Source organism: Harmonia axyridis, chromosome 2 (assembly GCF_914767665.1).
Source record: "Harmonia axyridis chromosome 2, icHarAxyr1.1, whole genome shotgun sequence".
Classification (NCBI taxonomy): Eukaryota; Metazoa; Arthropoda; class Insecta; order Coleoptera; family Coccinellidae; genus Harmonia; species Harmonia axyridis.
This window is the reverse complement of record NC_059502.1, coordinates 14,823,088-14,840,803: the sequence shown is the minus strand read 5'-3', so window position 1 is coordinate 14,840,803 and position 17,716 is coordinate 14,823,088. Positions and strand designations below refer to the sequence as shown.

General features: G+C 30.9%; 1 protein-coding gene and 1 long non-coding RNA gene across 4 annotated transcripts; both read right to left on the bottom strand.

The window, feature by feature from the left end:
• Nucleotides 1-64: 64 nt before the first annotated feature.
• LOC123672558 (UDP-glucose 6-dehydrogenase) lies at nucleotides 65-17,587 on the bottom strand. Of its 3 annotated transcripts, none has more exons than XM_045606702.1 (9): nucleotides 17,331-17,587; nucleotides 16,977-17,149; nucleotides 7,711-7,848; nucleotides 5,213-5,408; nucleotides 3,640-3,806; nucleotides 3,182-3,329; nucleotides 2,619-2,911; nucleotides 2,266-2,421; nucleotides 65-1,799 (listed from the first exon to the last, which is right to left on the bottom strand). In XM_045606702.1, the coding sequence occupies exons 2-9, from the start codon at nucleotides 17,145-17,147 to the stop codon at nucleotides 1,620-1,622; spliced, it is 1,449 nt and encodes a 482-aa protein (XP_045462658.1). In that variant the 5' UTR covers nucleotides 17,148-17,149; nucleotides 17,331-17,587; the 3' UTR covers nucleotides 65-1,619. The 3 variants fall into 3 exon arrangements, with proteins under 3 accessions (XP_045462658.1, XP_045462657.1, XP_045462656.1); XM_045606701.1 differs by having other exon boundaries at nucleotides 2,619-2,917; nucleotides 16,977-17,189; nucleotides 17,331-17,586; XM_045606700.1 differs by having other exon boundaries at nucleotides 2,619-2,917; nucleotides 17,331-17,586.
• Nucleotides 15,450-16,954, bottom strand: LOC123672559. The gene is made up of 2 exons (XR_006746331.1): nucleotides 16,315-16,954; nucleotides 15,450-15,776 (listed from the first exon to the last, which is right to left on the bottom strand). It is a non-coding gene; the product is annotated as an uncharacterized LOC123672559 (long non-coding RNA).
• Nucleotides 17,588-17,716: the final 129 nt, after the last annotated feature.

Below are 17,716 nucleotides of genomic sequence, written 5' to 3'. Positions count from 1 at the left end.
ATGAATGAAATTTGAGGTTTGTATCGAGGAACACTTTTTAAGTTATTTAGAAAAAAACGTTAGCTTATTTTGATTTTTAATGGGGTCATAATACAAATATAAATATTAATAAATATATAGACATACTTTGGAAAATTCATACATATTGCACTTTAAAAATATAACATCAAAATTCAATCAATATAAATGCACCATAATTTAATGATTGACAGCCAATAGTTATAGTAACAAAACAAAATTTAAAACATGTATGGATATAGAATAAAATAAATTATAATTTACATAAGAGCATCTCCATAATTTAACAAAGAGAATGAATACTTATTTGACTTCAACTATATAAAAATACATTATGTGATGTACGAATAAATACATTATGAATAATTCGTAAATGAGTGCCAATAAGTGGAATGAAAGTTATAATACTCTTTGAGAGATTGCATCCATAATGAAAATGGAAACTCAACCATAATTCCTCTGAACGGGGAAATTGAAGATTATTTATTCTAAATACTGACAATGCGAAAATAGAAATCAGACAATTAACACAATACTGCATTGGCAATCATATTCTTGGAATTCATACAATATTTTGAGGAATGAAATTTAGAGTATGAAGGAATCGAGTAAATAAAAATCATACACAAAATTATATTGAAAAATACCGTTTGCAAATTACGATACCACAGCTGCTTGCAGTATTTTTTTTGGAATAAAATCAATTTTCTTCATGATTAGTAGGCCCTTGCATTCGAGTCACTATATTTCCATTTATTCTCCGAAAAATATATTCTGAACCAATAGAATTTTGGTGGTTTATAAAAATTTTCTGTCACGAACATACTATCACTACATCACTATGTCAAACCTTATTACACTATGCATTTTAAGGGTTATTTCTAAGCTATTTAAAATAACCTAGTTCAATTTTTCTTCATGAAATTTCAGGTTCGCTAACACAATTTTTATTTCTTGAACTTGACATAACTCAAATTAGGAAGAAGAATACCCGACTTAGGAGTCAAAAATAGGCCTGAACTTATTCAGACCGCCAGACCCAAAAATAGACATGAAAAGGGCATAGTGTTTTAAGGGGTTGACTTGGGCGTCAAAATAGGTCTGAAGGCATGCGCATTTCAAGCAAGGACATCAAGCTTAGAATTAGACCTAAAAATGGTATGGTGTTTAAGTTGGCCTGTTTTAAAATCAAGGAATGGATATGTCAGAATAAAAAAAAGATCGAATTCATCTATTGATGAAAATCACAATATTTTGTGTAGTGAATGAATTTGTTGAATTTCGATTTCGTTGACTAAAAGAAAATGGATCTTGTTGTGATAAATATCTGATTGAGAAAACTCAAGATTGAGATATAAGCCCAATATCTTTTGTCACTCATTACTTATGCAGATGTGTGATAAAATTTAAATTTGCTTTCCTTTAACTGCAATAAATTCTACTATTAATGCAAAAATTGTCCATAATCACCATAACAAAAGCAAAAATACCTATGAATAGAGTCAATTGAAAAATTATGCGGCAATAATATAAAATTAAGTACATCAAATTACTAGGGATTCAATTGAAGAGATGAATATTTATGAGATACTTTTTCCTTATCAACTCATAGTAGGATTGCTGCTCCAGCATCTGTTTGATATGGGTCTTTGAAGTTTACGTCCAATAGTTTGAACATGAAATCCAATGTCTATTAGTGATTGATGATCCAATATTTTACGTCCATCAAAAATATAAGCAGGCTTCATCATGTTCACATATATTTTGTTGTAATCCAAAGTCTGCAAACATATTTCTCTAAATAGATATTTTGAACTGATTTTAATGGATTTGGTATGGACATTCAGTTTGAAGGGCAGATAATTTCAACTTTTTCTGATATACTTCAAATTAGTCCAATTTTGATCAAACTCAATAAATTCCGATAGTGTTTTACTAATATGATTCTTATGAAATTTAGTCCAGTATTTGGGTTTAGTTCCATATTTTAAAGGTAGTGTTCTAAAATTTAGCTGATGATACATTGCTTCGAAGATTATTAGCAAAAATTACACCTTTATTCAATAATAAAGTTTGAACTCAAGAGAAATATTTATAACTAGTTTTAAAAGAAGTTTTCCCTGTTGGATTTTGTATGGATTTGTTCCAGCTGAGGAAACTTTAATTGAATATGTTAAAAATTGGCAAGTATAGGAACATTTAATTTGCCAAAAATGTTAATTTTTTTTCTTCAAAATAAATACTTACAATGAATTCGTCCCATTCTGTGCAGAGAACTAGGGCATGAGTACCTTCAGCAGCTGAATAAGCGTCTTGATGAATAGAAACTTGTTTTTTCACTCTCTCAGGTTCCTCACATATCATAGGATGGGTGAGATCTTCATATATTCTATCATGATCAACCTATGAAAAAAATATTTCATGAATAAGGCGAACTTTTTAGTTTTAAAGAGAGAGTTTTAGGAAAAAATTTTTTTAAAGATATAACAAAAGGAATTAATTGTTCTCAACTACCAATTAGCCTGAGATCCCACAAAAATTAAATATTTAAAATGGTTCGAGTGGTGTGTTAGTTTCCTGAAACAGGATAAAGTCCTTACCTTGGGGTCATATATCTTCAATGAAGCACCTTCATCAAGGAGTGTTTTAGCTATATGAATGGCAGGACTTTCTCTGGTGTCGCCAGTATTTTTCTTGAAAGCAAATCCTAAAATGCATATTCTCTTGCCGCTCACTGTATTGAACAACGACTGCACTATTTTGGCTGTGAACCGCGACTTCTGATATTCATTCATGTCAATAACTTGCTGCCAATAAGACGCCACCTCAGGTAAGTTCAAACACTCACAGATATAGACCAGATTCAATATGTCCTTTTGGAAACAGCTCCCACCAAAACCAATAGGAATAAAAAATAACATTGAGAAGTTTCGAAACAATCCCAACAAGAGGTACAACATAAATAATGTATTAATAACATTTAGAATATTCAGAAACATAAAGGATCTGTTGCACCAAACTACTTCGCAACTTTTCAAATGAATTATGTTGCTCAAAAAATTTAGTTGTGAAAAGGTTGAAAAAGATGCAGAGTAGTTTGGGGCAACAAGCCTCTGGTCGAAAGTAAATGAGAAGGGAAAAATAAATCAAAATTAATGAATACCTATGGAAGCCTGCAAGAATTTTGATCCAATTCTCGAGTCAAATCCGACTGCTCTCGCTACCTCTGATACATCTGCTCCGGTAGCTTCACATACTGCTGACAATGAATTAATACTAGAAATTCTTTGTGCCAACATTGCATTGGCTGCCTATAAGAAAAAGATTATAGTAAGTACTTCAGATTTTTTTAATATAAAGTTCACAGTTCATGTAGAAATTAATGAAAAAAAAAATCCACTTGGAAGAAGCAATGGAAAACTGTATCTTGGAGTTTAATTCGAAGTTCGAACGGTGCAAGATGAATTCCAATATTTTCTCAAGAAAAATTATCTTCCGGACGATTTTTCCAGAAACAATTTCACCGCATTTTACTATTGTTTTTTATGTCCAATTTTAATTTAACTTTCAACAGTCTTTTAAAATGAAACTGAACTCTGGCACAGGGAAATTCATACTTACAAGCTTTGAAAGTTCGGAAGACCAGGTATTGGTAGTTAAGATTTTTTTCCTAGGTATCCAATGCTCATAAATACTACATAATTTTTCAATGGCTAATTGGCCTTCCGGTGTTTCATCTCCTCCAATTAAAACTCGATCTGCATTGAGAAGGTCATTAACTGCTGTACCTGAAAAATAAATAATGATGAAGCTATAAATTTATTAGGATGAAACAAAAAATAAATATAAAAAGTCCCAAAATTTCAAAAAATACATTAAAAATAATAATTTCAGATTTATTGTGAAGCTATTAAATACACAAATTTCATTTACATGAATAAATGCTAATTTAAACTAAAAAAAAATTTATTCAAAAGGAAGAAGTCAAAACGCAAGCGTCTCACGACAAAGGGAACAAATATTATGTATAATTATGAAATCTATTCTATGATGATGTTTTAATGTATGAACTTCCAGCCGTATTTGATTTTTAGAATGTATTCTCAAATCTCAAATAGTTTTTCTTTAGCACTGCGAATATGATAGAGTTTTCATCAATTCTAACTTTGAAATCATCGTTGAAATCAGTTTATTTCCGCATATATATTTTTTCCATTATCGACAAAAAAATTGAGGAGCTGTTGGAATACGAAACTAATTTTTATCCTACAGACATATTTTATTTAATTTCAGACATATATTTTACTTGTAGATTTCGTTTGAGAGTATTTCTCATATTTCGTTCCACACATGTGAGAATTTGCTTTTCAAACATTCAAAATATCGACTATCAGTTTGCCCTTAATCTTAGAGCCGCTTTTTGGGCGCAGGAAGTCCTAATCATTTCCGCTGTGACCATATCATATAATTTTTTTGGGTTAAATCTTCGATAATTCAATCCTGAAAATGTGCATTCAATTCGTCTCAGATAAATCCTAGTAATTATTGTACAACCGTTTTCTTCAGTTCAAAATATTAATAGAGGAAGGTACTCCATTATCTATAGAAAAAGATATCAGCCAAATGGCCGTCAAAGGTACGGTTGCAGCACCATATCGTTTCCATGAAATTTTCCATGGCCAATTCGAACATTTGCGACTGGTGGTTCTCGATAACTTAACGAATTCCATCTTTAAGATCTTGAATCGAATATGAGGCATTGTCATAGATCTTATCTTTCACAAACAAAGTCTAACGGTATTAAATTACAAGATCTCGGTGGTCAATTTTGGCCACCTCTTCGAGAAATAACACGAAAGGAAACTTTTTCTTGCTAAATTACGATTGTTAACATAATTTTTCTTAAGCTATCCATACCAATATCAATATCGGACTAGTAGAAGGTACAAGATATGTAAATCCCGGGAATTTCATCTTCGCGCATGTTTAGCGCGTGCTATTGTGAAAAAGCTGAATAGAGACACACAGACCGACAGACAGACACCAAACCAAAGTTGTTTAGAACGGTCAGAAATGCATTATGCCAGCGGAAATCTGAGGCCCAAAGTTTTTTCATCCGAAAGGTGATCACACACAATGCTGAAATATTTTTTCATGAGAACGATACGAATAAAATGATCAAATTATGACCTACCTTCCGCTAAAAATTCTGGATTGGATAGTATTTGGTATGACACTCCAGGTTTCCTGTTGGCGCCTAAAATTTTAGCTATGCTCTCAGCTGCTCTTACGGGTACTGTACTTTTCTCTACGACTATTTTATCATTCTGTGCTATGTCTGCAATCATCCTAGCTGCTCCTTCCACATACTTCAAGTCTGCAGCTCTACCCTGGAATAAAGCATATACCATGATGTATAATCACCCTCTGAAGTTTCGTATCGTAGTTAGGAAACACCCTGTATAACGGCATATATCGAACTTCCAAATACGCGTTTATTAGCTGCAAATGCTATATATTCTATGTTGACTCCAGATTTGTGTTGAGAATGTCAAAGCAATAATCTGCATGCGAAATTCCGGAAAAAAATACATATATTTTGAACAAATGCGTAAAAGCTTCTCGCTTAACGTCAGTACTTTTTTGAATTTTTATTTATCATTACTACCTCTAACACTGTTGAAGTTGCGAAATTTTTATTATTATAAAGGAATAAGGAAATGGTTAATTATTCCGAGATAAATTTTCACAGAAAATCATTTCACTATTCATATGGTTTTCCAATTCCAATAGGAATTATACAAGTTGAAATGGTTATAAGGCAACACTGTGCAATAATTTTCGACATTTATTATGTCATTTGTGTTCAGTAGGTTATGCTATTTAATCTTGGAAAGATACATGCTTCCACAACGTTTAGAAATTGTTAAATTGTTCTAACGAAATCAGTGCTCATTTGTGAATACTGAAAGAAATTTAAGAAGAATTCATGAACGACATTATTCAGTTAATCGACTCAGCAACAAGAGCGAACAAATGATATGAAAAATGTCAAAAAAATAAAAAACAGCGTTGCCATTATAACCATTTTAAATTTCATCATTGTCATTTGAAAACTCGTATAAGGAAATTTTATTTCGCATTTATCAAAACCAATAGCTTTCAGATTTACAAAAATACCACAAAAATATTATTACTATTGGTATCTTAAATATCATTTCGGAAATATACAAAATGGTATGGTTCAATATAAATAATAGAATTTTGTAAGAATTGTGAAAAGTGTATATATAATGAGATTGACTGTTCTTGTTATAGGAAGCTCTATTTTTCTGTACTCATCAACAGTTGAAGTTGAAATCATAGAAATATTGAAACTTTCAGATGAAAAAAGGTTTTTGTCCATTTTCTATTATTTATATTCCTACAAACCATACGATGTTGTATATTTTTGAAAACAGTAAAAATTAAGCTTTCAAAAAATGGCTCGAAAATCTTGTGTTACCATTTAAAAAACATTACTTTGGGTCATAGCTTCGTGCTGAAATTTGATGAGCACGCCACTGGATTCTAGGTGAAAAAGTACCTGTATAGTGTTTTAATATCAGAGCTCTATAATCAGTATTAGGGAAGAAATAATTTTTTTCGATACCGCCATTTTTCCAATTTTCCCTTATAACTCGAAAACAAAAGAAGGTGACTAAAAATGAAAACTACTCTTGTTAGTTCCTCAGAAAAAGAGAACGAGAATGGCGAATCAGATTTTGACAATCTCATCTGATTTAAAAATTGTAGTGCTAAAACATCGAAATTTGCCCCAGATTGAGTCTCAACTTGACATTGAGACTCGCAAAATCCCTACAATATTTACTGCTCAATCTCTTATCTCAAAATCCTACCAATTCAACCAAGTTCATTTGAACAAATAATTTCATGTGATTCTTAAGTCACCATCATCTATTTATTATGAATTCAAGGTACGTTCTATCTTTATAAATTTTAAATGCCATTGAAAGAATTAAAAATAATCCTTGAACGAATGTAAAAGCCAACAATGCTGATGGTGCAATAACCATCATCCTGAGTTTTGCATCATTCGTGACTTATCCATAAAAGAATTTCAAAAAGTATCGATCATCAACGTAATAGTTTTAGGAATGATTGCTTCATTAACCTTTCGTTTCAATGGTACTTCTACGTCACTTTTCTCTCCCATATTTAAAATGTTTATTCGAAGGATCTACACCGGAGAAATGACTTCCTTGTTGAATGTAGAGATTCGCAATGAAAGTATTTTTTTTTTGTTATTATTTTCGATGATAAATCTTTGGAATCGTTAGAAATTGGAACCCCCCCGAAATTTTAACAATTTACGTTTTGGAATGTATAGAATTCAAAAAACAAATGAAAAATCCGTCCGTTTGCCTTCCAAAGTTTTTCTCGGAAACTGAAAGAGTTATTTATATGGAATTTGTTGCATTGATGCTCCAAACTAAGAGATCACAATCCATGAATTTTTAAGGGAAATAAAAAAAATTATTCATTCCTCAGAAACTAGGCAACACAAGATGAATTGATAATATACAGGGTGGTCCAAATTTTAGTTTTCAGGAAAAAATAAGGCGGAAAAATCATGGTCTGAGCTGTTTTATATGTGAACCACCCTGTATTTCAGAATACCAAGTAACTCACCTTTCCATTTCCCAAAGTCTTCGTTGGAGTATTCACAGATATGAAAATGAGATCTGCTTCCAAAATGGCAGCTTCCACGTCATTTGAAAAGAATAAATTTTTACCTCTGCATTGCTTAACCACGTCATCTAATCCAGGCTAAAAAAAAAACATAAATAAAACGATCCCTTGGAATTTCAGAAAAAGTTTCATTATCTACTATTTCCTAGAATAATTTCAATTTTTTTTTTTGGAAAATTTGATACCTCAGAAGGTATTTGCCAGATTTTGTTGATAAAAAATTGTAAGAAATGAAATTTGTTGAGAAAATATGATATTCATTATACAGGGTGTTCTTAAATTTGAGGTACAAATGAAAATAAGAGGTTTCTTAGTTAATATTAAGAATAAAAGACCTATGAACACCCTGTATAATTATGTGGTTTCTACACCAGTATCATGTCTTCGGTAAGAGCTTTCCTCTAACTTTTGATCGATTTTTATCTTCCTGCACTTATTACGAAACATGATTGAACATGTGCACATTTCACAGAGGATTATAAAAAGTTTATTGTCGAAAATAATAATAAACCCTCGATTTAGCAAACATCGATAAAATTCATCGTTTATTTAAAGAGATAAATATAGCGTAGAATATAATCTTATCATTGCCATTTCTTGACACTTCCGATGCTACCTCGAATTTATCATTCTTGATCAATCAATTGAATGGACTGACCTATATTTCCAAGAATAAATCGTGAGTGAAATAATAGTATATTATTCAACGAGCGGTAATGTAGGTCATAACTCACGCAGATGAAGTTTGCAGCACGAGCCGCAGGCAAGTGCTGTAATTCATCAAGTGAGTTATGATCATTACCGCAAGTTGAATACTATACTTTATCTACGACTATATCAATAAATACTAAGAAAAAAATACAGACTTAGAATATAGACAGAAGGAACGGTAAATAAACATATGTGCTCGATCCCGACTACAAGAGGAGATGGAAACTTAGTGTCACCAATCACAATCGAACTAGCTTCGGCTAGCTCGAATCCAGTACAGAGTACAGACATAGTACTATATTGAAAACCCTTAATAGTTGCCTATAAGAATGCATTGAAATATACCAAAAAACATTCCCTGTAAACGACGACTTAATGACCTTACTGCTACAAACTCCTTTATATTTTTTTCGGGCAAGTAATTCGGTATGGTAACATTAGCTGTTTGTCTTTTGGAAATGTATACCTATATAATATTTCATCTTCACTATCTGAATTAATCGTTTTCAGCAAAACATTCACAATAATTAGATATCAACTTAATTTGAAGACGTCAAAATTATTAAAGTGACATTCCCTCGGACATTCCTCCCCTCAATAACAATAATGGAATGTTCCTTCTCGACCAATCGAATAGAAGCAGAGAAGTATAGAAGCATAGATCCATATTTTCCGATTTATTATAGTGAGTTATAGCAGTGAGTTATTATAACTCACGATGTTTGTTAATAGATACTATTAATTGCTCAGAAGCAGTTGAATAATGAATATATAATTCAAAAGGAGTAGATAAAATCTTTTTAACATTATCAATTCGGAGATGTTCATTCAGATTTGAATTGAAATTTATATGTGAGGTGGGTGAGGGACAGTTGGGCCAAATTAGCCATAAAAAAAATGTCGAACAAGAATGGAGTATCAGATTTTATCGATTTTAAAATTGTAATGCAAAAATATCGAAATTTACCAAGCCAATTTGATCTCCAATGCTGTAATAAGCGCTCAACATCTCCTGACATCAATTAGATCTTTACTATAATTATTTTTTTAATTTTTGCTTACGGTATAGCAATATAAAACGTCTAACAATAGGTGGACAGTATACCGGGTGTAACAGGATCATGGTACACCCCCTTATCTCCGTTAGTTTTGAAGGTAATAGATTGAAATTTTGGATATCCCATATACATAATAAGCGACACTTTTTGATCTACAAATGTTTTTTTTCACTTCCTGTTTCGCCGGAAGTGATGCCAACTTTCGATTTCTAAATGGAACACCCTGTATATTATTACATTTTTGAAATCTGCATAATTTTCTGAATCCAATGATACCACATAAGTGACATTTCAAACTTAAAATTTTTTTATAATTTAATTTTTAGTTTTCCATTTAAGTGTGCCATGATGGTTCCGATTTATTTCAATTGACCCGTCTAATACTAGAAAAATCGAAATCCCGTCATAAATACTAAATTGCGTTCTTTATGTGCAAATAAAGTACATCGTAATCGTTTTTGGGTTGAAACTCAATTTTTTCAAATGGAACCATATTGGTACCGTAGTACCATTTATTAGTACTATTACTAAGGAATTTATCCATACATGTTAATAAAATGTGCGTTCAATAAAATCGAAATTATAGCTAAAACAAAATAATTGTATTTTCTCATTTTCTTTTAGCTGTAATTTTGATTGTATTGATCGCACATTTTATTACCAGGTATGTATAAATTCCTCATTGATAGTGCTAATGAATAGTACCATGGTACCAATATGGTTCCATTTGAAAATTTTGAGTTTTACCCCAAAATCTATTACTAGTATTAGACGGGTCAATTGAAATAAATCGGAACCATCATGGCACACTTAAATGGAAAACTAAAAATTTAATTATAAAAAATTTTGACCTTTGAAATGTCACTTATGTGATATCATTGGATTCCGAAAATTATGCAGATTTCAAAAATGTAATAATATACAGAGTGTTCCATTTGAAAATCGAAAGTTGGTATCACTTCCGGCGAAACAGGAAGTGAAAAAAAAACATTTTTAGATCAAAAAGTGTCGCTTATTATGTATATGGGATATCCCAAATTTCAATCTATTACCTTAAAAACTAACGGAGATAATGGGGGTGTACCATGATCCTGTTACACCTATATGCTTCCTCATCCTTTCTCCCTAAAAAGTCAACCCTTTACAGTAAGTTATTTCCGGTCTTGTGATATTATCTCACCGAAAGATCTAGTTAACACATGTGCACTGCAAAGAAAAATCTAGAATTCCCATAGAATCTTTAATGTCCTAAAAGGATTAAGTAATTATTGAAAATGAAACAAATTAATGAATAAATAACAAATAACTTGAGGTTCTTCATGCATTTGATAACTCTTCAAGGAACTTCTTGAAAATGAATCATTTCTTGTATCAAAACAGTGATATCCTGAGTGTGTCATCCCAATGAAAAACTTCACCAAATCGTAGCGGAGAATTGTTATTGTTACAATATCTCCACTTATTCAAACCCAATAAATATTAGTGATAAAAAAAACTGATAGATGCCATACATGGTTTGAACTATTCTTCTAATATTTTTAATGCATTGTATCAAATTCAGATCAACAAATTTTGGGAACTCGTTCTCCGAACAGATGTTTGAGCCTGATGAATCTGTGGTTGAATTCAATTCTGTTCGGCAGTGTCGTGTCAGATTGTGTCGTTAGAACCATAGAACTTCAAACTTAAGAGCAATCAGTCTCTGTCCAAGGATTTTTATGATTTGTTTTAGACAAGTTGGCATATCATGTGATAAAAGAGGAAACACCATAGTGCAGATTTGTATTCCAAAACGTAAAATATAAAAATTTTAGGTGAAGATGAAGTTATTATTTTTGTATCTAAAGATTCGTGGAAAATATTCAATGACAATCCTCTAACGGAAAATGTATGAATATCTACAATCATCCAAAAGGATAATTAAATAATAAGGGTTGTCGAATGTGGGAACCCTCAACCCAATGTCTCTATAAGCTCTACACATCTGAATACCACTTATGCTTAAACGAACCATAATGGATCTGTAAATAGGCTGAGCAGACTTCTTTTACTATACACTTAAATGATTTTAAATAAGCTCAAGACGTTATAGACAGACGAAATGGGGTCTTGGTGAAATGATCTTTGACGAGAACCTTTTGGCCACACACATGTGATGACTTATATAAGGGATGGTCTTTCTTATACCCTTCGCTTCGAGTTACCTAAATCTCCATATGTTCGCAATGTGTTTCCTTTCGGTTGATTGAGTTGAGTTTTTCCAGAAAACGTCTAGACAGGTCAATTTTTATTCGTATTTCGGAATGGAAAAAACTTTAAAAAAATTATTTTTCAAAAAAAAAATTGATCACAAGGAATGAAAACAAAATTTGTCCATCAACTGTGAACCCCCCCCCCTGTATATGCAATAATCATTTCAAGCTTCCTTGAAAGTTTCGTGTTTATAGCAGCATCAGAACCATAAGAAATCAAGCAGAACATCGTTTTATTATCAAACGAAATGACTATTTTATTTTTAGTTCCGTTAGTATTTTTTCCAGAATAGAAGATGGCAGTGAAATTAAACATTATTATCGTGCACATCAGCAGAGAATAAATCAAAATATTCCAAATAATATTCCAAAATAGAAAGACAAAAAATGTAATAGAACTAAATTCATTCGCACAAATATTAATATTTGTAGAAATTAATGTTGTTTTATTTCATTTGATAATGAATTTCCATCATTGTATAGAAAGTAAAAAAAAAATTCACGAATGCCGAACTGTCATAAATAAATCCAGAGCTGATATTTATTATAGTTTTGCCGAATTTATTTGGATCTCGTTTTACAACTGACAAATATTTACAAGGTAAACCTGACTAGACTTCATATTATTATTCCAACAAACATTGTAAATTTTACACAATAGATGATTATTTAATAGATTAAATAAGATGTGTACATATACGTAAATTCATTCAGATCAAATACAATCTTAAGAATTTTTAAATTCTTGTTATTTATTCCCGATATAACATTTAAAATTTCATTACTTCAGAAATATCAGAAGTAGGTACGATATATAATTTTCCGAAAATTATATTCTGTTCAGTTCGTTTATGGGCAAAATCCGAACAGGGGTTTCGTAAATATGGCAATTCGAAATTTTGTATTCCTATTAATTTCGAAACTACGGCAATTGAAAATTTGCATCCAGATGTGGAGTGACAATAAAAATCATCGTCGAAAATTTCATGCTGATCACGTCAGAAGAACTAAATACTAAATACCTTTCTGTAATTACAGATCCGATAGGATTGAAATTTTGATTCGGTATAAAACCGTGGAAAATTCAGAAAAATCAAATCAATGAAAATTACCCAATATCTCGAAGTCGACAGAGATGGAATTTTGTATTTAGATGTGAAATAATAATTTCAAGTTAATCGCATCGCTGCTGAACTAAACTCTAAAAATTTGCAAAAGTAATCAACTTTCGATGTTTTGAAAAATATAGCTAAAACAGAGACAACAATGCTATAATCAATAAAATAATTGATATGGGTTTTTGTTTTTAATTGAAATTAGTATAACCTAGTCCGTCGCCTGATACGCGTTGGTACAGATAGATGATTTTCGGGACACCCTGAATCAGCGTAGGAGAAATGAAAAGATTTAAAAACCCTGTTTCACCTTATCTTTCACTTCTCACTTCCTTCTTTTGATAAAGCCATGAGATTAATTTCGTATAGTTCGATTAGCATTGCTCGAAAAAAATTAATTACATTTTCCTTAGAAAATTTCACTAATTCAAAAATTGAATAAATAATCGCTTGTCTATCGTCCTGAGTTTTTTGTCGGCAAATCTATTGTATGTATATGAATTATCTCACAAATTCAAAAATAACTGGTAAATTAAACAACAGCAATATCCAAATTTGAAAATCTTGTAAATCACTACTGGACAGAAAATTCATCATTTTTGAGCGCTCTTGTTCCCTAAACAGATCGCTCTATCATTTCGAGCTAGGTATGATCTCGAACGATGAGGTTCGACTCGATGATGACGAATCCGTCTTCAAATACGATTCTGTCCGTCCGTAAACAAGAAAACTGCCGAACGAAAAGAACTATTACCTTGAAAATTTCAGGGTAGGTTCGGTAAATAAGGCTGTTCGAAATTTTGTTCTGTTAATTTAAAAACTGCAGATTCGATAAGAATGAAAATTTGCATTTATATTATATCGAGTATTGTATGATCTGATCCAAGCTTTATTATCTCTATATATTTTGCAATATACACTAAAGACTCATCATTTAATACTTTAGAAAAAGGCCTTATACCTAGTCCACTTCAGATAAAATTTGTAATAATCCTAATCTCCTCAATAACCCTTTTCAATTTCATGAATTCACACATTGAGTTCCCAAGAAATGATGAAATTGAGTTACTATAATATGGAAAGACAGATTTATCTTTATAAGTTGAAATCTATTCGGATCAAGTATGAAAATACAAAAAAGGAGCTGGTAATTTGAATTCTTGTGACATTTCTGAGACAGAATTAATATATTGTTATTCTACCCAGCAAACACAAATACGTATCATAGACATAACATATATATTACAACGATCTATGTTACATAACAATGTAACATACACGCGCCTTTCTAGTACCGCTCAACGACCGCTCTATGTCCGCCTTCCGTTACATAACATGTAACAAAATTGCCATGTATCATGTACAGATCATGTAACATACATGATACATCGCTGGTATATTACATCTGTAATATTTATGGTACATCCTTTATGTATCATATACGTAGCTGTTACATTTCATGTAACATACATGATACATCGCTGGTATATTACATCTGTAATATTTATGGTACATCCTTTATGTATCATATACGTAGCTGTTACATTTCATGTAACATACATGATACATCGCTGGTATATTACATCTGTAATATTTATGGTACATCCTTTTTATGTAATATAAATATATACAGGCTGGCTCAGTTTTTTGTAGAATAACAGTTGTGAGAGTTTTCAGTTTTTAAGATGAAAACATAATATGAATATGGGTCGTAATTTCATAATAAGGAAGTTATATCGAGGTTGTTCAAGTTACCAGATTTATCAATAAAATCTTTAATTTTGAACAACCTGATGTCAATAACCTCCTTATGTTTTTGTGAATTTATTGACCTATAAAGTGACTATGACGCTTTCATCCTAAAAGTGAATACACCAAGTTACTCTACAAGAACTGGGCCAACCTATATATGGTTATATTACATAATATATACTCAGTAATATCAATATAAAAAAATTTATCCGTTCTATGTGATATAACCAAAAGAAATATATCTGCTACAAACAAGAGACATAAGAAAAATGTAATAGTTATCTGAATGTTTATATTACATATAGGTACTCAGAAGTAAATTCTCTATGCAATTCAAAAACAATACATACCTGTACAATTCTTTCTGGAGGAAAAACTAATCAAACTACATATAAAAAATCTAAATATGCCGACACCACACAAATTATGTTTTAGTGAATTTGTTGGAATTTTTTTCAATACCTTCCAAACAAAAATATAACAAATGATACACAATACCAATTGAAACTAAAACTGCTGGTATCTAGCCAACATCAATTAATAAGAGATATATCACTTATAAATTACATGAAAAGAGATACTTATGAATTAAGGTGCATTCCAAAAATATATATTTAAACTCCATCTTTCATTTTTTGCTAGAAAGATATTTTTTAGTCAACAATATTATTATTTTGAACCTAGAAAATTCAACAAAAACCAGATTCCTACGTTTGGTATGCACCACATTTGAAATATTACAAATAATTTATGAATAGTAAAACAGGATTTAATAATTTAACGATTGGGTGTTTGTTAAATGAAAGATCATAGAATTATTTAAAATTTTTAATGTAATCAAAGTACCTACATCAACCAAAACTTATTTTTGTCTCTTGATCCTCAATGTGGCCAGCCTTATCCACTCGGCTGATATCTATCTTCTCAAAGTCTGCACATTGGATAAAAGATTGAGATGCAAAACCTAAACATATTGGAATGTTATTAAAAAATGGTATTTACAATTAAAATTCTCAGTAACGAGGTTTCCTGATTGGATAAATAACAAATTTCTTACATAATATAAAGTTATGAAAGTTTTGAATACATGAGTAAACTTCAGGAGGTGATTCCTCACTCTGAAACAGCAAAATTATTTATATCATACTAAAACATTTGATTAAACTTATCAGAATCTATTTTTCAAAAAGCATCCTTATGTGATCTGACATTGGTCATTAATAATGATGGAAGAAAAGTGTATTGTGCATATATGAAATCTAGATGTTTTAATTTCACGAATAGCAGAGAATAACATAGGTATATACATCACAAACATAAATAAAGTATAGCAGAAAAATAGTCTAAGTAGTAAAAACTAGCGCACTATTCAGATACTTCTTATTTAGATGATAAAACAATTGTGGTATTACTTCAGAACTATATACACCCAAATGCAAATTACCATAAAAAGGAAAAATATCAAAATGCATATAATTTGAATGAAGAAGACAGAAACCATGCACACATTCCATTAACGATCCACAAAAACATGCAGCAAATATACCTATGCTATTAACAGGCATGCAAGTACAAAAGCAAAATGAAAGGCACATACAACAGCATTTATATATTTAAATGTAGTTACGTTGTCGAAGTATACTTATATTCACTTACCTCACATATTTTCACTATGAAACTAATCTGGAATTGGTGAAAAATCATCGAATGTTGAATATTATTATTACAGTTTTTCACTTCTTATCTCACATATTTCCACGATGAAAGTAATCCGGAATTGATGAAAAATCAAAGAATATTGAATATTATTATTATTATAGTTCATCACTTCTAACTAACAATCAAAAGTTAGAAAATGCATATCACTTTTCACTGCACTAGTCCTGGCAAAAATCTCTAAACAGTTCAACTTTAATAAAGGTTATGTATTATAAGAGTACTTGTATAGATCTGAGTAATATATCATGAATATGCTATATTTACATAGCTTTTACATAACATTAGCAATGTAAAATATATATTGCGAATGTTACATATATGATATGTAACTATATTACACACTAGTAGATATCAGAGTTATATTGTTTTTAGGGATGCTGGAAGATGTATCATATACGTAACTTCAGTAATATAACAATGTTACATATATGATACATCAATAAGTCAAATAATTTCATGGATGTATGAAATGTTATGTATCAGATACATTAGTTTTGAGATGTATCAGGTATATACCTCATTTCTTAGGGATGTTATGTAACGGGAAGGCGCATATAACAACATGGTTTGCTGGGTAGTAACATAGCAATATTACTTACCTCATAAATAGGTAATTTATTGGAATTCCATTGGGCAATTCTTTCTTTACTAAGATCAACTACAGTAACTTTTATTTCAGGGCATTTCAAAGCTATAATGCTACAGGTAGGTCCACCAACATATCCGGCACCCAAACAGCAAATCTTTTCAATACCTTTATTGTTGATCATTTCTGAAAAGAAATGATTTCTGAAAAGCTGCCTCGACACTTCCTAAAGTTTAATTTTGAAAGTACGTATAATTTTTATTGATAATAAAAAAAATTACACTTATTGTTCTAATATCTATTTTACAGTTTTCCTATCAAGCAATTTATTTATTAATTCTAACTACTGGAAATATATATTCCTTACCGAACAGGTAATGTTACTAAAACTAAATCCTAGGAACACTCAAGTTTAATAAGTTTACTCAAATTCAAACATGAACCACCTCCACTGATCTGATATCGGACGTGCTACGTGACGTTCAATGCGGGATGCGCCACGCTGCAATAGAAGAACCCGTCAAATTCAAGACATGAAAAATACTAATTCGTAAAAAAGGCGAAACTGAGTATTGAAACCGGGTACGTAAATTCCAGTCAAAAGTCAACAAACTCTAATTGTTCTTTGACAACTTACGTTGACAATCGCAGTACATCTGCCCTACTTACAGTTAGAACTACATCTCTAAGAAATTTCAATTGAACTACAAATTATCCAGTTAAGGGTTATTTGTGTTCTGTGGGTTTCACTCT

What these genes read in the sequence shown, in the direction of transcription:
- LOC123672558 (XM_045606701.1), bottom strand. Translation starts at nt 17,147, where the DNA reads ATGATCAACAATAAAGGTATTGAAAAGATTTGCTGTTTGGGTGCCGGA. An exon ending in ATAAATTACCTATTTATGAG is followed by an intron (nt 7,849 to 16,976) that starts GTAAGTAATATT and finishes TTTTTTTTTTAG; the next exon opens with CCTGGATTAGATGACGTGGT. An exon ending in AGACTTTGGGAAATGGAAAG is followed by an intron (nt 5,409 to 7,710) that starts GTGAGTTACTTG and finishes GCTTTATTCCAG; the next exon opens with GGTAGAGCTGCAGACTTGAA.